Here is a 25,044-nt window from a genome sequence, read left to right on the forward strand (position 1 = left end):
ATCAGTAGAAAGAACGCGTTGTCGAGAGAGCAACAACGCAAGAGAACGAAGTCATGAATGTCGGTCGCACCACTCGTACCTGTCGTCTGAGGTCCTCTGCCAGAGAACAAAAACGGTGCGTGTCCCATATATAGATACATATATATCCGTGTACTTTCCCATGGTTTAATGTTCGAATAAAACAGTGGAGCAGGGAGACAGAGAACAGTGAATGCATGTGTTGCTGTGGCAGCATCCTTTGGTTGCTGCGTCTTGCGTAAAACAACCAGTGTTCGTATTGGCGTCAGTGCTGGTTTACTCGATGGAAGCCGTCGCGATGCTTCCCCTCTTGAATGGACAGTCGCTTCGCATGTCTCGTCTTTTCCTGTTTGTTCGAATGAATGCTAGCTTATGCCGTCGGGGTCTTCCTTCCACACCAGGCATCCTCTTCCATTAACTCTTCCTTTCAAACCTGCAAGGCGCGTCTTCTCTACGTGTGTTTCTGCGTGATGCGCCAACCCACACGGCGGAGAGTCGCTTTGTACAGTAACAGATGAAGGGAAAACAGTGTTCACTTTTCTCCCTCGCTTCGGCCATCATCTCGATTCCCTTCGCATCCGCTAGGCGCTTTCTTCGCTTCCCTCTCTTGCTCCAGCGGCAAGGCGAGGGAACGGTAACAGCGATGCACAGTTTTAACGCTGCCTCCTCCCGGCGCAGTGACTACACAGAGCAATGGTATCTTTTTGTCATCTGCGCTGGACCCCAGACTCCAATGCAGACATCAGATGCACGGGCCACGTCTTGCTGAGGCCAGAACACGCTGTCTCCGTGGCGATAGTCTGAAACGTTCATAGACCTACGCATGTGGATGCACTTGCGCATATATATATATATATATATATATATATAGGCGAATGGACACACATTCATAAATACATCTATATAAATTTATCCGAAACTATATGTACCGGCCCGACCCAACATGCGGGCAAACAAACAGGAACGAATGGAAAGCTTTTTGTTGTCGCTGTTCTTCGCTGTCCTTCTAACCACTGTGTTTATCGCCGCAAGAATCCAGAGGAAGCGAGCGGGAAGACCACGCGAGTGGCACCCAGATTCGCAAAGAACACCAAAAACCAAGGTATATACATACAGTAGTGTTGGCATATATGTATATATCGCCCACCAAACGACAGATTCAGTCTTGAAATATACATGCAGAAGCATATAGCTGCATGTGTACGCACGTATGTGGAATCGCATTATATATATATATATATATATATATATATATATACGTGCCTATGAGAGTAGCGATACATATATACATATACTTTAGCTCTATGCGGAGAGACATTTTGAATTCAATGCAGACATTACAACGAATCCTTGTCGCTCTCTTCAAGTGGCAAAGAATCTGACAAAGGTCGAATCCTTCCAGCATTTTGACGAAACAGTGACACGTTTCACCAACATTTATGTACATGCATGAAATGCATATTTCCTCCATCTCGTGCGTCAAAATCATATATGCACAGTCATACTTTTTCTGGTGTAAGCTATCTCCTTTATGTACGAGTATTATATCTGCTTCGTTTGTTACACATATTAATAGCAAAGCATGGACACGTCTCTGACCGCACTAATCATCGTTGCTTGTTTCCGCTTAACTCTCTTCCAGAACAAACGGAGAATTCGAAATGTTATCGGATTCCTGTCGCAGTGGTGTCTTCGCCGCTCGCCCTCAGTGTGCGCAACAGGTCTGTCCGTGTGTGTAAGCATAATATTTGTGCGCATGAAACATTCGTGTGAGACCACAACGCGCGCACGTTTGCTCCGTTCGTGCTCATACCCAATCCCTCAGAAGACTTTGCTGAGAAAGATCTCTCTGTCTTCGAAAGAATGAAGATAAACTCGAGAAACGGTAACAAGCTGGTCACACGAATTTGAAGCTGCATGCTCCCTCCTGCGACTTAGACCTCAGGTAGCACACCAAGCTGAGACGTGCAAGCGAATATGGCAGTGCTTGAAGGCAGCAAGAAACGCGTAACTATGAATATCTCCCCTGCAGAAGTGATCTCGTGAGGATCCACAACCAGAAATGCCGAGTTTTATTGCTAGCGCAAAATAATTACAGAACAAGCGCGTAGTTAAATGCGACGCTGGGTGATCGGAGTTGGCTCTCTGTCCACTTTGACGAGGAAGAAAGCAATAAGACACGCCGAGAAATCAGGAGGATAAAGATTATTGTCTTCAATGCTGATATCCGGACTTCTGTATTTCCCGCTCCAACGCTGTTTTCCCCTTTTCCATGGTTGACAGACGATTGCACAGACCTTCAAGTATTCGTTTCTTCGCTGTGAACCTGCGACATGGTTTCACTGAAAACAGAAGAGCGGTTCCAGATCCAAAGCAGGGGCATTCATTTTCTTTCCAAAGACCGCGTCAACGAAGAATAAGCACCCTCTGCGAGAGAGGGGCAAGGCACCAAGAGACGAAAACAGCGTGTCGTGGTACAGACACCCCGCCACAGGTCGTGACAACCGTGAGTCGTCGGTCGGGTGCTGTTTTTTTGCTCTTGGCCTTTTGCGCCTGCGGCGTTTTTTGAGGCCTATAGGAAAAGAAAAGTGTGACATCTAATTCTTTCTGCTATTGTTTCTGCGTAGTGTTTTCGTGTTCGTTCCTTTTTCCTTTGGCTTTCGATGCGTCTTCACACATCAGTGGAAATCCAGGAACACAACACACGGTGTAGCTCTCTTTCCCATTCTCGTTTTTCCCTCAAGTGTGTGCCATTGTCCGTTTTGGCGTTCGTCAAGTGAGAAGAACAGGGAGCCGGCGACCGCCCTCGTGCCTGGCCATAGCGACTACAGACATGTCATCCCAGAAGAAAACGACGGATCTCAAGGAGTTCGCCGATGGTAAGCAACAGAGGACAAAAACCCTTAGTAGATAGGCAGAAAAGTGTCTACATTTATATGCGTGTCTAGCCGTGTAGACGTTTCTATGCTTATGGAGCGTTCCACGTAGGAATAGATGTCGGACATTAATTGCGCTTCTGCCGCTGACAGGGACTTACGAACGGAAGACACAGCGAAAGAAAGATACCTCTCCAACTGGGTGCACCTACTCATCTAACCATGGCCTCATCTTGTTCGTGTATGCATGCTCGTGTACCCGTATGTACGTTTGCATGCGAAACCTTGTACGTGTATAATGTGTACTCACGGCGTACGTGAGACTTACACGCCAGTTCTTCCCGTCTGCTCCTTTCTGGCGGAACTTGAACACCCGGTGCGGTCTGCCGTTTCTTATCCTTTTTGGATATAAATTCACCCTTGCAGGCCTCGACGCCCATATATGTGTGCCTCTTCTTATTTTTTGCTTTTTCCCACTTTTGTGTTTAACGCAGGCGATATTCCTGACGACATCTTGAAGGGATGTCTTAGTACGGATCTACAACTTCTTAATGGAGACTGGACGATCCTCTCCGACAGGTAAGAAAGCTCAATACAGGAAAGCAAAGACACTGCATATGTATATATACATGCATTTACGCGTCGGCGCCTGCAGGAGGATGTAGACATATAGTCCCCTACATGTACCTATCTACTTGTGTGTGTGTGTGTGTGTTTGTGTGTGTGTTTGTGTGCGTGCGTGCATATATAAATTTATATGTTAGGGAAAGGCGTAAAGATTGCTTGAGCGAAAAGAGGTGGACGCTATGGCCGACAGGTACCACGTGTTCATACACATTATTTTCTTTTTAAGTATAAAACTATATCCATCTCCCCTCTACGGATGGAGCCCTCAGGTGGACGCCAGAGGGATGTTTGAGCTAAAAGCGATAACGCGTGGTAAGCATAAGCGTGAATGTGCTTACAGATATGGGTAATAGTGTGGTCAATGGATATGCAACTTTTGTGAGAATCCTCGTTATAGAAAAAACAATCAGTGCACATTCAATGCTGTTTTGTTTTTTGCTCCGTTACCAGGTCAGGCCCTATGACAGATATTACAGAGATGCTGGGTCTGGATAAATTGGACCGAATGAGTTGGGAACTCTCTCTCCAGGTCTCTGCTCCACGCCTGAATCTCACGTTCACGGAAGAAGGCAACGTTGCAATTCTTCGGGTGGACTGCATGTGCCAGTTAGGCATAGAGTACATCCGTGATATTCATTTCGATGGCAAGCACAAAACCGGAGTGCATGTAAGTTCCCTTCCTTATTTAAGGAGTCACTGTCTGCTACTAGATGGCAGAGCTAGTATCGTCTGGTTTATATCTCATGATTTTACTGTCTTCCCTCCGTATGTTTGCCAAGCGTTACTTGTCACAGCACCACTCATATGCGTGTGCCTCTCTTGTTCCTAGGTTCATCGAGTTACTAAACAGGTGCCAGGCCCACAAGAATCCAATCCGTGTATCCCCTTAGAGACAAGCATTAGGAAAGAGACTATCAAAGTTAAAAGCTCCGTGTGTGTTCCTGTCCTTTCCGTTCTTTCAGATCAACCCTTTTTCCCGAGGTTCGCGTTTTTCCATGCTTTGACGCATTCTGTGTGTTTTTTTGAGAGGGATGTCTCAAATCCCCCTTGGGGACGCATTTGTTTTAGTTCCATGTGAATAATGTCGGCGCTTTTTCCTTCCTCTACCCTTGTTGTCTCATGCGTTCCTCTGTGCTTTCTGGTTGGCTGTTGCTTCTCACTCAAGCTTCGGGACTTATTTCCCAATCCACCCTTGAGTCACATGTCCTCCGGATTCGACGACGGCGAGCTCTGTGCAGTCAGGGACGGCTCCAAACTCTTCGTCCGCTACGAAATGGAAAAGGGTCGGCAACGGCAAAACGGGAATGATAAATCAGGTTTACGTGTGTCCCACATGTTCATGCAAGTAGAGACATCATTGTATCAAAACCAGAGTCAACTCGCATTCAAGGTGTGATATTTCTCAAGGAAATAAAACGCCTATACATATGCATGTGTTCGTCCATGGGGGGATATGCAGATATGCGGGTAGATGTCGTCCCCTACATGCACACGTGTGAGTCGCGTCTAAACAGACACACCTAGCAAGACTTCTCCTTACGTAGTTGGGGCATGCATCGCCAATCAGATGTCGAGGACTGCGTTCGTTGTTTCTAGAAGGAGGAGGTGACGGAAGGATACAAGCACGGATTTGTTTTGTTACCACACAAGTCTGCCGTTGTGTCCGGCAGAGACGAAACACGTTTTCCCTCTCGTTTCTTTGTTCATATCTTTGCGCGTGCTTCGGCCCTCACGTTTCTCGTTATACCGCCGTCGTCGGCTTTCTGTAAGCTGTCCTCTTCTCTATCTTCTTTGATCATGCCTCTGCCGTTCATTCCCAAGTAGATTCCTCTGTTGTTTTAAGGGTATCTCAGCTGTAGTCTGAAGTGGTTTTCTTCTTTTTTCTCATGTCTATGTTTTTTGTGTGCATCCATGAATTTTGCTAGGGACGTTGTATATGACTCGAGTCGTTCTTTATAAAGACCCGGAAAACCGCGTTGACGGACCTATCACCCTCGCCAAGGTCAGTAGGAAGCGGAGTTGCACTCGTTGGCCAGTATACAGCTGCTTGTCTCTACCGACGTATTCCTGTACGTGTGCATTTATTTTCTTTGTGCACATGCATGTATGAAGTGTATGCTTATATCGACATACACACGCTTCTTCTTTGTTTACTGGAACGATGCACGCGCCTCATCGTCTGAGGAAATCGAGGTTCGGTTGCCCCCTGCTTCCGCGTCGTTACTTTCCCTGCAGTACTGCGTAGTGAACAAGAAGACGGGTGTCAAGCACGAAGTGTACAGATACCATCGACGAGTGAGCCAGCAGTCTAGTGATGCCGGTTTCTGAGACGGATGACAGTTGGACAAAACTGGTGTCTGTCAAATTCCATGTACGGCAAGGCGGTGCGCGCGTCCGACAAGGGAATTTACAGTGTTCTTTTGTAGATCAGCTTTCGCGGGACCAGAGAAACCATCCGAGGGGGTCTGCAAAAGCGCCAGAAAAAAACAGATTTGGGTAGACTCCACTGTTGAGTCACAGCAAAGTAAGCGCGCAGACTCAAGGTTCTTTCGCGAGTTGTCTGTGCCCACCTTCTCCTCCTTCCTCACGTTTCTCGTCCGATGGCAGAGACCCATCTGTTCTCTGTTCCTTTCTCCTGAGGGCAAGCGAGGAAGACATGCGGGCACGTTCCGCAGAAATGCTTTCGTCTTCGCTACGTCTCTCTTTCTGCCGTTCTTGCTCCTTCGTATTTCTCGAAGAGGACACAGCAATACGAATGTTCATCGATGTCCTACGCTGAGCTTCGCTAGGTCGAAAACCATAACCAGTTTTTTCGCGACGTCGTTTTCTCGCCTGTCTCCTTATGGCACCCTTCCTGCGTAGCGTGAAAAACGCAACAGACCTGGCAGTCTTATTGGGTCTACTATACACAAAAAGTGGGTTCCCTCGCCTGTAATCGGCTCCCATCTTTGATTCCTTTCACACTCGGTCTGTCTACTGGTCCTCTCTTCCTCTTGGCGTCGGTTGTCACGCATCTACGGCTTCGTTCCGCTGGGGTCAGCCAGTGGTCGTTTTTTAGTGGGCTGCGTGCATTCTTTTCACAACGATTCCGCCGCAGTAGATTGATTCAGTCTCAAACCGATCGTGACTTCTCTTGCAAATCTTTCAGTAGGACCTGACACAAAGATGTATTCTCAAAGGCGCAGGAACGCTCTTCTGTATCCACACGGACACCGATCGTGCTCTGATGTCGATACATCGACTAGCATGCACAAATAAACGAATCAGGGAAAGTCTCGACGATAACGCGTTGCAAGCAAAAAAATCATTCAGGATCAAGTGCCTACGGAACAGACACCGGACTCGTGAAACAGGAGTCATCCGCTGCTTCTGCCAGCATATCTCTGCAGCACACGTCGATGCTTCGAAACGCCTGGTACACTAAACTGTTTAAATCAAAAGGCCAAAACGCGTTCTTATGCCTCCACGTGGCTATCAATGTGAACGAGCTGCACTGACAGCTCATGGGTTAAGATGTCAAAATGCGAAGAAAGGCAAGTGGCCGTTTCCGTCGCGAGTGAAAATATAGGTGTGTATCTTCGCTTAAGTCGGTTCAGCTGTATGGGCCAAGCCACGCGAGATACTGCCGCAACATGGTATCTACAAGGTTATCTTTTCGGCTAATGTTGGAAGTATTATACCAGCCTGAGATCCTGATGGAACATAGATCGTAGACCGAAAATTAACGAAGCGTGTCGTACGAGGATAGGCATGTTTTCTGAAAGAGGACTCTCTTCCGGGGGCGAAAACAGATGCTAGTTGCAATATCAACGTCACTTATTTAATTGCTAAGCGGAAGCACACATTCTTGCAGTGCTAAGTCCCCGCATATGGTCCCCAATGCGGTACCGCTCCTAGTGGCAATTTGTTTGGAACTCTGTAACACTGTTATCTACTTTCGTTTCCATGACCTATATATATGTGTATGTCTTCAAAGGCACAGTCTGTCCTCTTCAGGGCGTATGTGTGTTCGCGTGGACCGTATTGTCAAGGGTCTTGCTCTAAGACGTATTCATATGCATATTTATATATATAGATATCTTTGTTGGGCGTTTCCACTGCAGTACGTGTGCATGAGTTACAAATAGTAGAGGTTTCTAATCCTACGTATTCTTATGCGCAAATGCATTACAGATATGCCGAGTATAGAAATACAATTTTCTTCGCATGCAATCGCATTTTAAAGCACGTACTGTGTGGTCGCTTATGTTTTTCGTTTCTTCCGCGCCCCACATGGAAGATGCGGAACGACCCTTCGCATAGAAACCGCCTGTTACGGCAACAGCGTTAATGATCGGACGGCAGGCATTTTCTCTCGGAAAAAAACGTTTGCTGTTCTTCAAACGAGGATATCGGAAGAACGGACATGAAACATCAAAACATAATGGGTTTCCGTACTGTCCCCTTTCTGCTCCTCTGTATCTGACACTCCTCTTGCGACGGCACAAAAGATGAACTGGAAATTAACAGCATTTCTGTCTTCTCCGTTCCACCACATACGGCTCCCGTCTCTCCCCTCGTCTCCCACCTGCGCTTTTCTTTCCCTGTTTTCTCCTTTCGATTTTCCTCAGCCCCGCATTCACACCCTCACGGTCGCGTCATGGCCGTGTCTTGCTGCCCCTACAGACGAAACCCTAAAGTTGTCTCTTGCCAAAAAAAAACGTGACAGCTCGAGAGAAACGGGGAAAGCAGGGACGATGCTAAGGATGCACTTGAGGGAAAACGATATGGAGAAAAGGCACCAAAAAGACGAAGAATGGAAAGAGGCGACCACGGCCGCAAACACGGGCCCGCAACCGTGGAAGTACAACTATAGACGAGTGAGAAAAAATGGGGGCACGTAGTATACAGGGGGATGGACAGAACACGGAAAACCATCATGAGAATCCAAAAGAACGCTGAGTCAAAGATCCGCCCATCACAGCGAAAGCAAAGGCAAGAACCAGTCTGTGCAACAGTCACGAAACTCCAGACTTTCAACTCCTTGATTTGTTTCCGCGCCACGCGACCTCCTGTCTCTGATCCTGATAGCCGACGGCCCCGTGGACTCTTCTAGAGCTCCAGACTCGTAAAAAAGGACGAGAGGCCAACGACAAGAATCATGGGAACGCACAAAAGCCGCGTTTTCTCATACGGTCGCACTCTCCAGGGCCTCACGCAGACACCCCCCACACCGAGACATCACACAGACCCAAAATCTGTACATAAAAATACACACGAAAAGACGCGCACGTGTTCGTGGATACAGAAGTGCAGTTCGGCATTTCCTTATTTACCCTTCTGTGTACGCAGCAAGAATGTGACGAGACGACAGGCGGGTCAATGACGCGGAACGAAGAGAAAAGGACTCTAGAAAATGCCACCGCGGTCACTTGGCCAGAAACGAAACTTTTTCCTTTCTGGGCTTCAGTCAGGCAGTGCCGAGAAGAGGCAAGATGCCTTGTTCCTTTTCTAGTTTTTCCTCCAGTTCATACACAAATACATATGCAGACGCACACACATGTGTGTGTGTTTATACGTTTCCAGTGAATAAAGTTTGCATGCACAGATGTACAAAGACATAAAAAAGTATACACACTCACGCGCCCGCTTTTACCTATATATATATATATATATATATATACGTATTCTGCCACATTTTTGTATGCAGCTGCAAGCATACAAGCATGACCGCTTGTAACTCCACGATATCCTGTCACGAAAAGGGGGGTTACGCACGTGTCGGTGCCTCATACATCAGGTGACGCGTCGGAGTTTTAAGAGAAAAGCTAAAGAGAAGGGAAACCCAGCACGAACAAACTCCCTTCCTCTAGCTGTCCTCGGGTTCTGCACAGAGGCCATAGCCTCGAATCTTGTCCTCCTCAACTGGAAGCACGCTTGAAAGGTCGACACCACATGCGTTTGTAGTTCCTTCCCATCCAGTGCGCTTGGTCTACTAGACTTGGATGGAGCTTTCCACACAGGCAGTTGTACATCGGTATAAAAATAAATAGAAATGAAGCATACAGCAGATTCTGCAACGCGCACGCAGGCGAGATCGCCGCTGCAGTTGTCGACGAGGTTCAGTCCATGCCGAACAGGCAAAAACTCAAAAACCACCGAAAAACCCCACTCCATTGTCGCATACAGTCGTGCAGGCACACACTCTCTTGTTGCTGCGTGTTCTGCAAATTTCGAGACTCAGCGAGATGCTATCGGTCCCTTCGTTGCGACTTCTCCGACAGCACCCTGGTGACTCGAACAATTTGCCGGTTCCTCTTCTTCCTCCTTTCAAACCTCCCCTTCCCCTTCTGCCGCCCCACATTCTCTCCCTTCACTCCCTGACGACAGTCCTCTGTGTGTGGAGAGGTTGTGAGCGTTGTGCAGAGTCGAGAGGTGCACATCCCCCTGACGCGAGGAGTCTCGTGTGCAATGTCCTCTCTTTCTCTTCCAGTTGATCTCTGCCTTCCTTTGCCTCTCGCTCCCGAACCTGCCCTAAACCGTCCCCTCGCGGATCTTCCTCTCTTCTGCGTTTCGCGCCCCGGCTGTCTAAACAATCTTGCGGCTCGCTTCCTCTCTCCCTCCGACCCTGCTCTCCCGCCTCGTCTTCTGGTGTGCTCCCCTCCGGCAGTGTACGTCCAGAGCGCTGGACGCCACCCGCAGTCGGACCGCCGTTTACGCGCCCGTAACACGCTCCAGAAGAGATTCCCAGTCGCCCCTGCACTCTGCCTGCTCCCAGGGAAGAGGCAAGGGGAGAGGATAGTACGCCTAGGGGAGACAGCGAGGAAGAGACCACGTTCCGCCCATACACCCCACCTTCGGGCAAGGGCGCTGGAGGACACCCCGCATCGTTGGTCTTGCTCTGGAGTGCTTCCGAATGCTGACGAGACAGGAACGAGGAAGAGAATCCGCTCGGCGCGGAATTCAAGGCTCCCACCCCCGCAGAGATCTCGGAAAGCAAACTGGAGTACGAGGTCTCTAACTCGTCGATCGGGTCCGTCACCAATTGTAGAGTCCCTTCAATCACTTGGTCTTCATCAGTCAATGTCGGCTCCGGAAACCCTTGCCAGGGGCCCTCAGTCACCTCCCGAACCTGGATACCGTAACAGGCACATTTGCATGCATGCATCTCCATCAGTGACGCGGACTCTATCACGTTCTTTATGGTTTCCTCGTACCGTGTGTGGACTCTTCTGGTCCAACCCTACTTTCGCAGTGAAATTCGGGCTCTCGAAATAAAGCAATTTTATTTATAAACGAGCAGTGGATCTGGACCACTGACCTTCGAGTCATGAACCCGACGTGCTATCATCCTGCTCTACTAGGGCAATATCCTTCAAAAATCGGTTATTCTCTTCCACCTTCAGCTACATATAAAATATATACATCTGCTTGTCATACTAAATGAAGAGTCAAAGTTAAAGACTTTGATAACATCATACCACGTTTTACTCTTGTTCTAGTTCTACAATAATTATCGTCTTAACTACGCTCTGCTAACACAGTAGAACTTGGATTCGGTAAACAAAGACGTTCAAGATCTAAACCTGTAATCCAACTCGTAATATACACTCCCCACAGAACGGTAGCCTATACGAAGCTCCCACGCATTAAACTCAGTTAATTAGTAGCAGGTTTGAAACTCTGCACCAACAGATCTTAAATCGTGATGTCTTTTTGCTATGTGGCTACGCGACTAGAGGTCTTTCGATAATGCATTCTGATAGAACTTTTAATGGACGTGCACCATATGATGGACGATATGCGAATTTTGCTAGTAATGGATTAATTCTGGAATCAATGTCTAATCAGATTGGTATTTTAGTATTAGATTTTTTAATCTTTACTATATTATCTAACAATATATTACGAACAATGTGTATTGTCTTTTACTGGTTTGGGAATCAGTATCATGTCATCTACTAAGAAATTCTGGGTCAAAATGACTTTGTATAGCAGATTCTATCTTGGCGCGAAATTTGACAAGTTTTTTGTAAAATTAAAAAAATTTTGATATTGTCACTCACATGAATTTGTAGGAAATCCTAAACTGCAGGGTTGACGAACACTACTCTATTTATTTAACGGCAAAAAGACATCGCCATTTTGGGTCGGCTGGTAAAGAATATAGAACCTAAGAAGAATGCGCGGAACTGCACACTACAGAGGTGAGCTGTCGTAATTTCAGTGCTGTGCAACACCGCGCCGCTGGAAACTACCACAGTTACCATCATGTGAGCATCTTGTATACAAACGTTTAGTTTTCAAAAACACGTTGCACACAACCCGCTGAAGAGAGCTGCAAGCAAAGGTTTGACCCACTGCGCCTAGGAACCACTTTTCAGGGACAATCGTTCACGCAGAGCTCGCCCAATTATACCGTAAACGAACGTTTTTGTGGAATGTCGACGAAACAGAACAGCTTCTACCTCAACACAAGTGCGTAGCTCCTTTCACGTGAAACACGTACGCGCAAGCGTGTGGTGCTTTAAACAAGACTCCTAATCTAGTACCCGTAAGTCTCTAGCTTGGGTGTTTCTCTCACTCTCTGCTTCACCGTCGAGTTGTCTCTGTACACGCCACCGCTCGACTCATTTCTCTGTTCTCTCCCGCTTTTCCTACCTGGTAGTCAACGCCGAGTTCCTTCAGCGTGGCCTCTAGGCAGCCAGCTAGACACCAAGCCTGAATGATGGCGTCCCGCTTTGGAGAGACGCGGTTGAGGGCGTCGACGACGAGAAGTTTGTGTTTCTCGAGCTGTCCCTGCTGGAATCGGCTGTAGAATTCGAAGCATCTACCGAACCATTTGGTTCGGACGAACATCGGAGTCACCACGTACCACTTGCGTTTTGGGTCCTGGCTCGTCCCCCTTTCCCCGTACCTCCATAGCAGCAGATACGCAGGCTTCGACCGCACGAGAATGTGATGTTGAAAGGGCCCCTGGATGAGAGCGGAGCCTCCACTGCAGCTTGCGAGTGTCGCCTCCGAATTCGAGGTACACCCTGTGCACTGACTTCCTCCGGCGCATGAAACTGACGTCGCGCTCGTCGTCCGACTGCTCCCGCAGTAGCTGCTGGGCGTCGACCCACTCGAACTGTCCGTCGCCTCGAGGGTTCTGTCTCGGTGGCCTGCAACCGGACCTCCAGGCGGCTCTCCGGTCCGGCCCCTGCCAACGTATGCACGGTCTCCTGCCCTCGCCCTTGAAGAAGACACATCGTTCTCGACTTTAGATCCCAACGTCCGACGGTCGCTCGCCCCGGACGCCGGCGGCGTCGTCCCGCGCCCAGTTAACGGCGACGACTGCCAAGTGCGGAAGGATGCCGCAGGGCGAAAGCCCGCGCTTGCCCCCCGGGACGGCAAAGGAGAAGCCGAAGCGACTGCAGCCAAGGCGTCGCTCAGGACTCCAGAGAGAACCCCGAAAGACGCTGCGGCGTTGAAACTGGAGGTCGGGTTGCCGCCGCTTCCTGAGCGCATCAGCTCCGCCCGTGGCTCCCGCGGATTCGACGTCGCGAGGCCCCCCGGCGAGTCGCGTGGGCCTCCTTCTCGGTCGTCCGCCTCGGCTGTCTCTTCTCTCTCAGCGCCCGACCTGTTGCCTTCTTCCTGTCCCTGGGACGGCAGCAAACTGGACCCATCACCCAGCTGCGGAGCGTCCGGAAAGGACGCACGGCGCCCCGAAGCGTCGTTCCTGCCCTTTTCTTCTCCCGCCGTCTCGCCTGCGTCCGCCCGTCCGTCAGGTCCTCCCTCGCGTGCTCGGGCCTTGACCCCGGCTCGGGGATTGCGTCGCGCTGAACTCGAGCTGCTTCCATGCGTGGACGTCGAGGCGGTCGAGAGTGAGCTTGCACAGCTGTTTTGTGCAGAGTCGAAAACAGGTGGGGCCACGTACGCGCTGCACGAAGGACAGACGCACCCTGGAATTCGGTTCTGGAGGCAGGCCCTGTGGTCTCCGTTGGAAGGTCGTGAGCACGAAATGAACGCGGGAAACGGATGGTCGATCCTGAGTGTGATGGTGTGGCGCGGAATGAGGAGCCGTCCGTCTCCGCCGTTCGGCGACGGCCTAGTCAACAGCAGAGGGGCCTCCACGTAGAGCGTGCTGTCTTCCTCTAAGAGATTCACATCCCGCAAGGCCCGGAGACACCCCTTCAGCATGCCGCTGCGGCGACACAGCCGGCCGTTGCGTCCCAGCCACTCCTTGGGGAAAAGAGACACCGTTATCATCTGCGTCCCGTTGTTCACGCCCTGGCCTGGGCGCGCGAAAGAAAAGGCGCCGACTCCGGCAGGCCCCATACCCGGCATGGAAAACCCGCATGCTTGAAGAGCGCTAGGCGAGAACGCTGGGAGCAACGAAAGCGAATTCGCCATCATCTGTTGGGTCGAGACGGGGCCGCCTCGAGCTGGATGGCAAAGCGAAGGCAAACACACCAGCCTCGCGCCTCCCGCTTGAACCCCGGCGGCCAGAGGCTTTGGCCCACACGACGGTCCAGGGCCAACTGTCCCGCCTGTCGGAGGCGATAACAGAGTCACACCTTTTTCCTCGTCGTCCAAAGCACCCACCGTTGCCCCAAACGCCGGACGAAGCGACTCTGCGCCTGCTGCAGACACGGGCACCGCCCTCGGCGAGGAGACACCTGGTCTCCCGGTCTCGGGTGAGGCGCTGAGCCCGTTCCGGTCGCTACTTACGCCCGCGGGTGTCCCCGGAGTTCCGCAGTGCGCCAGCGTCGAGGAGGAACAGCCACCGCAGCCAGAGACTGGAGAGGAAACCGGGAACCGGGAGGCGTCAGCTGGACTGGCTTCTTCCTTCGTTCCCCAACTGCTCGCCCTCCCCGTCCCCCACAACCCACCTGGCGACGCCGAGCAGACGGCCCCTCCCCCACAGTCCCCGAGGGGTCCCACCGACACGGAACTCGCAAACGTGAAGATCTTTTCCTCTTCTGCGTCTTCGTCTGCAGCGCGCCAGTGGTCGATGACTTCGAAACTCTGTTTCCAGAAGTGTTCCGACATGCCCTGCTGGGGTGCCAGAAATGAAAAAGCAACCAGCGACATCGGCCCACCCTTTGGTCCCCCTCTGGCGCCTCCGCGTGGGCCACTGTCTCCAGCAGATGGCGTTCCTTCCCCGCATTCGACTCCGCCGTACCGTCGCCCGTCCAGGGTCGCGGAAGAAACACCCACTGCGCCAATGTAGGGGCCCTCTGAGCTCGTGCCCCTCGGTCTCCTGCCGGCACCTCCGAGCACGAACCCCGGAAGGGTCGCCTCCAGACCTCCAGCGCCTGTGGGGCTTGAACTGAGGAATCCTGTGTGTTCTATCTGATCTTCGAGTGTCCCCTTTCCGGCTTCGCCGTGGCGTCTGGGCCTCTGGGTCAGCCCTTCGTGCTCGCCTCTCTTCGGGTCTTCGTCCCTCTTTCTGCCTCCACCGTCGCCTCCTCCCCAGCCCGCGCTCTCAGGCTCCACCAGCTCGACTAACCCGGAGACGCGGATCGGACGACTGTTGCGTCCTCTGCCTAGTTGCACAGCAGACTCGCCCCGACCCGGGGGCGAGGGCACTCCAGCTCGCTGCTGTCTCGCCTCCTGGCGACACGAACGGTCAGAGTCGTCCACAATCACAGGGACATCCCTGTGCCTCGTGCCCCCATTATTCGCCTCAGGTGTCTTTTCCACCGCTTCCGATGCGACACGATGTCGCTTCAAGGCCGGGCCTGCGGCCGAACTTCCAGACCGGCCCTTCAGTCGGGGGCCATGTGTCTTCTCGCTCGACTCCTCGGCCCCGTCGGCCTCGACGTCGCGCTTCACATCCCCAGCGCGTCTCTGTGTCGCACGGGGTACCTCCGTCGGGTGCTCGTTACACCAGCGGCCTTTCTTCTCTCCACTCCGGCCACCCGTCATCGCTTGACCCCCCTCGCCGTCGCCCTCTAGCCGGTCGCTCTCGTCCTGCTCCAACTCTTCTTGTTCTCTCTCGTTTCCACCTTCCTCGCTAGGTGCCTGTGCTCGCGACCCGTTTTCGGGGCGAGTGTCCCTCGGCCTGGCGCCGCTGTCGGCACCGCGCTGGTCTGGTCTTCGCCCAGACTGTCTCGTCGTTCGCCCCCGGACCCAAAGCCCTGGCACGACCGCCCCGTGCCGACCGCTGCCACAACGGAGATCCAGGGTGGGCCCCGTCGAGGCCGGCCGCCTCCGCCCAGGCCCAGGGGGCGGCAAGCGCTCCACTACACCGGACGAAGGGCCTTCTGTCCCGAGATTTTCGTCGCCTCCTAAACCTGGAGACATCGCCTGGCAGACGACGCCCCGTCCGTTCGGCACGGCAGCGTACGAAACGGAGGACATGCCTCGCAAGGGAGGGCCAGACAAGGGAAATGAGACGTGGTCGGGGGCAGCGGAGGAGCGGGACGAGTCCCTGGGGGTCTGCGTCGGCACCTCGTCTCCTCCGCCCGGCCCCAGAGGCCCCCCTCTAGACTGAGACAACGTGAAACTGCTGCGGCGCGGCGACGGGACAGGGACGCCTCTCGAAGCCGACGCTGAGGCGAGGGTCGAAGCCTGAGGGACTGGCAGCGTGTGCTGCGGAAACGCACCCCGAAAGCCAGGACGAGGCCCGCAGACTTCGACACCGCCTCTGTCGGGACCTGCTCGCCACAAGGAAGCGTCGGGACAAAGGGTCGCGCCCTGAAGATTCGACAGGGAAGCAGGCGACGCACCGACGCGCTGAAGGGTCGCGTAGTACGCACGGGTGTCGTTCTTGGGGTCGTACGCTGATGCTTGGGAGACGGGATGGTAAAAAGGAATACTCGTGGCGTACGGCTGGGGTCCAGTCAGCGCCCTTCCATGTAAGTCACGGCCTGGCTCCACGCCAGTTGCCAAATTTCCACGAACTCTCTCTGGCACCAACCCAGACTGCGCAGCCGACAACCGCGCTCTTGTCGCCTCTTGGGCCCGAAGGGAGACAGGTGGTCGCTGCGCCTGAGGCCTGACTTCACGCAGGGGCTGAGGCGCGGCCACGGGATGGGGTGCAGGGCAGGAAGAGAAATCGCGAATAGGTGCAACCGCCCCTCCGCCTCCGTACGAACTTAGACGAGCACTCGCAGGCGGAGAGTGAACACGAGACGCTGGTGTCGAAAGCCGGTCGTTCTGCGCCACCTGCATCATCCCGTTCCCGAGTCTCCCGCAGAGATCGAAGGCGACCCGGTGGGCCTCTGGTGCGCGAAACGAAATGCGTCTTTCGCCTAGTCCGTCGACGACACAAGGTACCCACGAGTCGCTATGGGACGTCTCACTGTCACTCGAGAGCCTGCGTTTGTCCTTCTTGGATCTTCCCGAGGCACAGAGCGGCGACGGGAGAGAGAGAAGAGGCGGTGGCTCCGGAGAGGACGCAGGCTGTGGCGGTCGCGGTGACAGGTTCCCTGGCAATCCCGGGCCGAAGAAACGACGGGGCACCCCCTCGCTCTCTGAGGAGTCTTCTACTCGTTCTTTTAGCTCACCACGACAATCCTGTCCTCTTGCTGCTCTCCTCCGCCTAGCGTTGCCTCCCGGTCCCTCCCGCGCGGGTCGGCGCCGTCGCGTCTCACTTCTGCCCCGCCTGAGAGCCGCCCTCTCGCTTAGTGCCTCGCCAGCGGCCTGTCTAGGGGTCCCGGGTTCTTGGCTCTCTCCGCCCCACCCCGCCTGACTGTCTCGCACTCTCCGCTGCAGTTTTTCTCCGCGGCACGAGGTTCCCTGCGAGTCTAGTGATTCGTCCTCCCTCGAGAGCACCTCCCTTTCCTTCTCGTTCTGGAGTGTCTGGGCGTCACTTTTTCTCTGCGGTTCTGCGTCCTGCAGACTTGTCTCTCGGGCTTCGGGTTGAAGCTGGCGGGTCGTCGACGGCTCAACCTGCGCGGAGACCCCTGGCTGGAGGGTCTCTTTCAATCCCAAGTGACCCCACAGAGCTGTCTTTCCCAGGGTCCGCCGGGCCCGAGAGGGGTCCGAAAGGCACAGAAAACGCTCGAAGGCAAGATACCAAAGTCGGAAATGAGGCGCAAGGTATCCCCCTCTGACGCAGGTCGCGCTCGAGGCCACGAGCCCCAGATTCGTCACAGAGCCCTCGGTTCCGTTCACACGCAAGCTCGCCTCGTTTTGCCAATCAAGCGTGGTGCAAACGGAAGGGGGGAACGCCGTTTCTGGAACCACATGCCCGTCACCGAGCGGGATCCCCAGCGACGCCCGAAGAGGCGGTAACTCTGCTGAAACACCTCCTGGCTTCGAAGGAAAAGTCCAGCTCGGTTGGGCGCCGCCAGGATACACGGGCGGAGGCGGCAGAGGGCCGCCGCTCGCTGAGCCTCCAGTCCACGTGATCCCTCTCACGTCCTGCAGCGCGGAATCGCGCTGAGCTGCCTCGGCCCTCAGCCGAGCGACACCTCCGTGCTCTGGGCCTGCGTGCCCGAACCGAAGCGAGGGTGCCTGGCCCCCGGGGGTTCTGGGCCAGAAAGGGGGCACGCCCCAAGCCGGTTGCGGGCCTCTCGCCCCCCAAAAGGCTACACTGTCGACCGGCGCAGCTCCCCAGTCCCCCGGACGGACACACGGAGATGCACCTCTGTCCCCCGGAAACGGCTGGGTTTTTACCAGAAAGGGAGGGAAGGAACCTGCGCCGACCCCAGGTGCTGCAAATGAACAGGGGCGGCTAGGCTGCGCTCCGGAAGGGAGCGGCGTCGCGGGAGGCTCGGGCAAGGGCCTGTCGGGGAAGGGCCGATTGGGAAAAGGCGGATTTAGCGCCACGCCAGGAGGCGCTCTCGGCGACGGAAAGGGGACAGCGCGTGCCGCGCCGAAGCTCTCCGGACGCGCCGCTGTGAAAGTCTGGATTTCCTCCGTCGCGAAGAGAGGTGGGGAGCCGGAGGGAGAGAGAGGGTCTCGCGTCTCGCGGACGCGTGGAAGTGCCCTGGAGGCTGGAGGCCCGAAGAGAGACGACGAATGACTCCGCCACGAATTCGCGAAAGCCGAAGAACTTGTGGGAGTCGCTCTTGACGCCGAGACTCCCCGGATCCTTCGCTCCGGGTCTGGAAGCCCTACAGAAGCTGGCACCGGGTCTCGTGCCAGTAACGTAGGGCGGTCCGTGGAGTGACCCTGCCGGGGCGGCATGCAACACGAGACAAGAACGGTCACCGGTCCGGTCGAAACTGAGGCCTGTGCAGCCTGCGGTTCCACGCAGTGTCTGCAGATCTGGCCCCGAATGGAGAAGAAAACCAGAGAAATGGGGGCTAGCGGAATCCGTGAAAAGGGTAGCGGAAACGGGGTTCGACAAGTTGTCCAAAAAGGCCGAAGAGGCGCGCGGCAGGTACACAGACGGGGTGTACTTACGCGCCGCTGCAGTGGACGCAGTTCCGGAAGCGGAAGGATAGGTCGAGGGAAAAACCGGGAGTGCGGGCGGACCACCGGAACTCCACAGAACGGCGGAAGGAGGGGTAGGCGATGCGGTGAACCTCCTGGTGAGAAACGCTCTCGGAGACAACGGCCCCAGAGGCGGCAAGGCAGAGAACGCTGCGGGAGAGCAAAGGGGCAGATCGCGAGCAAACAAAGGAAGGCCTGTGATGCCACCTACGGTGTCACCGAAACCCTGGAAAAGACTGCTTCTGACAGAGTCGCCTGAAGGCTCCGAAGACGACCACTGAGACGCAATGTCGTACAGCAGAACTAGAGTTCCAGCAAAATGACGACAGAGCCACTCAACAGACCAGTCAGTCCGCAACTGGGTGAGTTCTGTGGCGCAAAACGGAAGATATGCATGCACGCGAGCCAACCTGCTCAAATCTCCGGAGAAAAAGCAGTCTGTATAAATACTCACATCAACGTCCTGAAGTCTCGCCGCGGCCGACTCTGAAACGAGGCCGGCTACGGGAAGAGAATCAAAATCCAACGCAGCGAACGCAAGCGGGCCGGCGTACCCGGGATGTGCGGGACGAGGAACCAGAGAAGTGATCGCGGGAAGGACGAGAGGGACTGCGAACGGCGCAGCTGCAAAGTTAGGTGTACGGCCGCCTGGAGCAGGCGTCGGCGCACCGCGCGAGTGGGCAGAGATCCAGGCACCTGCTGCCAGCAAAAAAAATGCCGGTCTAGTTTCTCGATTTCTGACCGGCGCCTCTCTTCGATTCTCTACACGTCTACTTTGGCCCGCGCGTAAAGTTGGTTTCCCCAAAGGAAACGTCTCCTCCTGAGTTTCTCGTTCCTGTTCCTGTCTTCCACTCAGTACCTGTGGACTGTCTGTGTTTTTGCAAGAACGTCTACTTGGAGTTCCTGCTCGGCTTTCCTGAATAGATGATCCCTCGTTCCCGTCCGGTTTTTTCCCCGAGTGAACATCCCTCGTGTTCCCCGCGGTCCGCTCCTCCAAACGAGTTATCTGCTTATCCTCCTGGTGTGGAGTCGGCTGGCTCGACCGCCGGCGGAGCTCTGATCTGAAGCGTTCCGTACTCGCGGAGGTGTTTCGCCCAGAAAGGATATCCCCAGGCTCCCCGGCTTCGACGCCGCAACGCCGTCTCGCTCGCTTGGGTCCTGCGATCTTCAAAGCTTCAAGTCCTTCTTCCGAGTCCTGATCAGTCGCCAGAAGCATGTGAAGTTTCGAGTGACTGAAGTTAGCGTCTTTCCCCTCTGGATACGGTTCACGAAGATGAAGGCCTGGTCCCGCCTGCGTGGTGAAGGACTGATTGAGACACGACAGAAACGAGAAATCCTGGTCAAAAGACGCGCTCCCCTCTGCTCCAGAGTCGGGCGTCTTCGCGCGGACACGTTCGCAGCGTGCTCTGAGCCGCGGGGGAAACACGGAAAAAGTGGAAGGCTGGTCGTCCTGCTCTCTCGTGGGCCACAGAGCCGATGAGGCGACGCGGGGCGGAGCAGAGGACGGTACGGCGAGTGGCTGGAATCGAGTCGGGACGCAGCCGATGTCGCGTTTCTCCTCCATTGACGATGCCAGACGCACCACACGAAAAAGACCGCCGAGATGCCCGTACCTCAACTAACGCCAACCGGGAGAAACGGCAGCCTCCACACAGACCAGGAGCGTGTCCAGCGCTGAACGTGCTCAGTCCGGGGAAGGCACAGACGAGGGAGATCAATTCTCGAAGAACGGGCTGCGGCTCGACGGAAATGGCCCCACGCACCCCGCGTTACGGCCGGGGATGATACGCCGGACCACTAGAGCAAGAACAATCCGCGAAGTGCGTCAGAGCGCCTGAGCAGATGTCCCAAAACGAAGGCTGTCGCAAGGAAACGCGCGGCGTCCCCCGATACGTAAGGAGGCTCTACTCTGAAGAAAAAGCGCCGAAGAAGGGAAGAGAATATCGATGGAGAAAAGACAGGAAGTGCCTCTCCGTTCAGCTTCTACTCGAAAAAGGAAGAAATACACAAGTGTTCACTGGGGCACAGAGACAAGTACATACCACGCCAAGAACGCAGGAATAATCCGGCGATAATTATTACGGAACGCACAGACGAGACGGTTTCAAAAATGCCGAATACGACCCTCAACAAAATGTACGGAAACAAAAGCTGACTCGCCCCACAAGATTCGAATATGCGAAGCCTCGTCGCCGCGTCGCGATTCTTCAGATGGGGGGACAATGCCTGACCGTCGACGTCAGAAGGTCTCCAGTAAAAGCCACGCGACATGTCCTCGGAACCGACAGTCTTGTTCGCAGTGAACACCCAGGTAGGAATCAGTCCTCCCGCACGAGATGCCTGCCCACTCAGACGGCGACAACGTACCTCAACAGAAACGCCGCCTCGCGGAGTTCGTTGCCCTGTCGTTCGAGCGTGCTAACTGCTAATGCGAGGGAACTACCGGAGGCGTCCTCCACAAATGCGCTCCAAAAACCGTAAGATTCTTGAACATGAGATTCGACACACACAGATAGGCTGAACCGGTAGCGGATTAAGGACCCAAATGACGTTCCAAAGCTCGCGATCGCGGCCGATTGTTCACTCAGATGGTGGAAACGGACGAATGAGCTTCGTCGAAGAAAGCCGCCAAACTTTCCTTTGATTTGTTGGAAGTCACTGAAAAAAGATCGGACCGTGTGCTGGTCAAAAAGACTCCTAACTGCCAGGTTGTCGTGGAGAAGAGAGAGCCTACCTCGGTAACGCGTTGGTCGCGTGACAGCAACCAAAAACGACGGGATTTGCGACACAAACGCCACAAATGTTGAGGATGGGAGGACACGGTGAAGCACGGAACAGGCACAAACTAAAGCAAGCGACGGATTTTTTGCCGTGGTGCCAAACAGTCTTCGGTTCGGAAGAAAAAACGGAACTGCAAGGACGCTCAAACGGTGACACTAGGTCCTCAGCAGCTAGCGGTGAAAGACCACGTTCAGTTCAGCTCGAAAATGTTTTTCGGAGGGGGCTCCCTGCCTATCAAAAAGGACAGAATGAGCTGCGTTTCCTGCCACGTCGTTGCTCGAGTCGCGATAATCGCGCTGGATATACACCCGAGATGTGAGATCGCTGTCCTTCCCGCCGAGCAGAGAGAACTTGGTTTACGAACAAAAGAGTCTGTCCCAGAGGAGACGGACTGAGAGAAGGACGTGGAGACACCAAAAGGAGAGAAAAAGAAAAAGAAATTCGCGCGACAGGCGCAGTTGGGGAGAGTTTAGAGCGCGTCCGTCACCTGCTGACCCTGAAACACCTGCCGCGTGGAACTGAGTTCCCGAAGAGAGACGGCAGCGCCAGGAAGGACAGATGTGTGGACGGGAAAAGAGACTAGACAAAGGGAGATACGGGACGGAAAGCGACCCGTCTCCCTTGGTTTGAAATTAAAAGGAGTGCTGGTCAACGAACCAGACAAGCGCGGCGTCACAGCGCAGGCAAGAAACTCTGGCAACACAGCGTCCCCCTCGTTTTTGCGACTATCATGGTTTGTCCAGCTCAGCGTATTCGGCCTATTATTTGAGGACCAACCAGACGAAAAGGCACTCTCAGCTCCGCTTTACCTGCTGGAGCGGGAGCCACCACTGCGTTTTTTCTCCTAGATCTCGGTTGCTGCGGAAAAAACGAACGGCGGGTCTGAGACTTCACAAAAAAACGCAGCAGGTCCCTCACGCCTGTCTCGGCCTTTGCCCTCGAGTTCCTGGGCCTTCCCTCTTCCTCCGTTCCTCCCCCGCGATAACTTATCGCTGAAAAGCCAAAAACACGAAACTCCTCGCCCAAAAGCCCCAAAAATAAAACGACCCGCCACTCCCCAGGAACGACAGCCGCCACACAAAGTCCTTGCCACTGGTATACGCGTTACTTGTCGCGCGCAGCTCGATCCCGCCTTTCTAGTTCGCGGGCAGAAAAGGTCTGTAACGCCAAGCTACGCTTCTCTTGGCGCCATGAGAAAAAGGAAGAGCAACACAGAACATTTTTCAGGAGAAGAGCCAGTGAGGTTCGGCACCTAGGCAGGCGAATAGGAAACCAATCAGACAGAAGAACTAGAGAAACGGTCTCACGTTTTATCCCACATAGCCTCGCTCGCACGTCTCCTCGCGGCAACCTTCTTAACACGGACAGAAGGCGGGATTATAAGGACAACGGCAAACGTAATAGGGAAGACACTGCGCATTAAATGGAAAGAACGGGGAAAGAGATTCGCCAGTTCGTGTGTATGGTCGTTTTGCTCACAGTGTTACTCGTGGCAGTCAACGTCACCGCAACCCGGAGACTCGGGGTGACCTATCTCGGTCTTACCGGTTATCCGGAGAGCGATCGTTTAAACGACAGAAGCGAGATTCACATGAATGCGTACCCAATCCGTTCACTCTACTTAGTGCACAACTAAGCTTCCTCGCAAAGGAATAAGCCCGCTGCAAGTGAAACAAGTACAGTAACAAAGAAGGGCGTCTCACAAGCATGTGGATCTCCGGTGCTTAGCCCCAACTCGCAGTCCTTTCAGCAACCAGTCCCGCATCCCCCGCTCCTCGTACGGGTCTGAAACCTTAACCGCCACAGCGGTCTCGCCCAATTTCCCCTCTCTCGCGCCCACGTGGGTAAACTTTGTGTCTGCTCGCTTGAAGAGAACAATTCTCTGTTTTACCCTTCCCACCCACTTTCTGGTCTCCACAATTTCAGAGGCGCGTGTCACGCATGGGAGATACCCCCCATATATCTGCCACATTTCCACCTTTATCTCTTCGACGGGGATTGCTGCGTCACCCAGATCTCCCTGGGTAGCCGCGGAAACTCTGTCTTCTTTGCGGGGGTGTCTTTTTGCACCGGGGGACGTTTCGGTCTAACGGTCCCACAGTGGGTGAGGGGTCTGGTGGACAGAACTGAGGAGTCGCAGAATTCAAAATGGAATTACCGGCTACACGGCGAAAGAATGCGGTATCATCAAATCGAGCCGTACCCCACAGGGTCGGAGTGTAGGTGTTCCTCGGGTGAACTAGGACAGGACTCGGAGGTCGAGTTTTGCGTCGCAAGGGGGGAAGCGGGTGTTCCGGCGTGATAATGTTTGTCGTATTGATACGTGGTGTTCCGCTTTTCTATTTCCACGGCAACTATCATCTTGGCTAGGCCCTCATAACACAACAAAACTTGGATTCGGTAAACAACGACCTACAAGTAGACACAGCTCCGGTTGTGCGTTGTCGCCCCTTGAAACCCAGACTTCACTCGTATCCGCAGCAAATGAGGACTGTGGCATTGATGCAGCAAGATTTACTCGGTACTTTAGCGGATCGAAACCGTGGCGGGAAAGGTAATTAGAGCCTGAGAAGGGACGCCTCCTCTCACACTTGTCGCAAAGCCCCAACTGTTCACTCGCCACGCTTCGCTACGTTTTGTGTCTGCGTCAACGACTTGCTGCCTTACACTCACTGGTCTCTTTTTCGAGCGAATGCCCCCCTTCGCTAAACAGTGTGTGTTTCTTCTGTGCCTCTCTTGTTTTTCCTTCCGGCAGCGATAAATTCCACGGGGTGTTGGAGCAACTCAAATCTCAGTGATATATACGTATATAGAGAGAGGAAGCTAGAGCCAAACATAAAGACAAAGATGTAGATGAGATAGAACTAGACGCATGTTGCTGTATATATCGAGTCGACTGTCGTTGTGCGTTTCAATTGGTGGATGAGCGAGCAGGTTACAGATTTCGGATTTTTCGTAGGTTGCTCGGTCCCTGATGAATCGAAGCCGCAGGCACACGTCTGCAGTCCCACGTTGCTATCTGCACTGCAACACTTCTCTGCGCGCTACCGCTTTCGTCGAGCTTCGAGTTCTACCGGCCATGATGTTGTGTCACTGCTGCATTGCACCGCGAGATGGTGGCTTCTTTTGACCAGTTAAAAGTAGTCAAGTAATTGTATTTGAATACCGGTGGAACTTCGATTATCCGATTTGTAGTCCCGATAAACTACACGACATTCAGAATCGAAACGATGGCATCACCCGTCTTGACAGCGAGAAAAAACGACTACGCGGGACGGAAGGAGACGGTCGGATACACGAAGGCACCGAATACGTGTTTGTTATGGCAAACTGCGGGAATGCGTTCCTAGGCAACGCCTGGTGTGGCACCTGCCGAATGGCCACGGCCGTG

General features: G+C 53.8%; 2 protein-coding genes across 2 annotated transcripts; one reads left to right on the top strand and one right to left on the bottom strand.

The window, feature by feature from the left end:
- The first annotated feature begins 1,709 nt into the window (after positions 1–1,709).
- On the top strand, positions 1,710–6,694 carry TGME49_223070 (hypothetical protein). Its single transcript, XM_002370053.2, has 6 exons — positions 1,710–2,897; positions 3,389–3,473; positions 3,972–4,188; positions 4,687–4,804; positions 5,447–5,523; positions 5,757–6,694. Exons 1-6 carry the CDS (start codon positions 2,852–2,854, stop codon positions 5,847–5,849), a joined length of 636 nt encoding a protein of 211 aa, XP_002370094.1. The 5' UTR covers positions 1,710–2,851; the 3' UTR covers positions 5,850–6,694.
- A 927-nt stretch (positions 6,695–7,621) lies between these two features.
- Positions 7,622–24,132, bottom strand: TGME49_223080 (hypothetical protein). Its single transcript, XM_018779988.1, has 3 exons — positions 19,327–24,132; positions 12,162–19,022; positions 7,622–10,632 (listed from the first exon to the last, which is right to left on the bottom strand). Exons 1-3 carry the CDS (start codon positions 20,434–20,436, stop codon positions 9,874–9,876), a joined length of 8,730 nt encoding a protein of 2,909 aa, XP_018638336.1. The 5' UTR covers positions 20,437–24,132; the 3' UTR covers positions 7,622–9,873.
- Positions 24,133–25,044: the final 912 nt, after the last annotated feature.

Source organism: Toxoplasma gondii, chromosome II (genome assembly GCF_000006565.2).
Source record: "Toxoplasma gondii ME49 chromosome II, whole genome shotgun sequence".
NCBI classification, from domain to species: domain Eukaryota; phylum Apicomplexa; class Conoidasida; order Eucoccidiorida; family Sarcocystidae; genus Toxoplasma; species Toxoplasma gondii.

Bases quoted from the DNA above. Each gene is read 5' to 3' on its own strand.
- TGME49_223070 (XM_002370053.2), top strand. From the start codon at position 2,852: ATGTCATCCCAGAAGAAAACGACGGATCTCAAGGAGTTCGCCGATG. The intron at 3,474-3,971 runs GTAAGAAAGCTC...CTCCGTTACCAG, and splicing joins TGGACGATCCTCTCCGACAG to GTCAGGCCCTATGACAGATA. The intron at 4,189-4,686 runs GTAAGTTCCCTT...TTCTCACTCAAG, and splicing joins AGCACAAAACCGGAGTGCAT to CTTCGGGACTTATTTCCCAA.
- TGME49_223080 (XM_018779988.1), bottom strand. From the start codon at position 20,436: ATGGAGGAGAAACGCGACATCGGCTGCGTCCCGACTCGATTCCAGCCA. The intron at 19,023-19,326 runs GTGAGTATTTAT...GCTCTCCCGCAG, and splicing joins CGAGACTTCAGGACGTTGAT to CGTTCTCTGCCTTGCCGCCT. The intron at 10,633-12,161 runs GTAGGAAAAGCG...TACGGTATCCAG, and splicing joins AACTCGGCGTTGACTACCAG to GTTCGGGAGGTGACTGAGGG.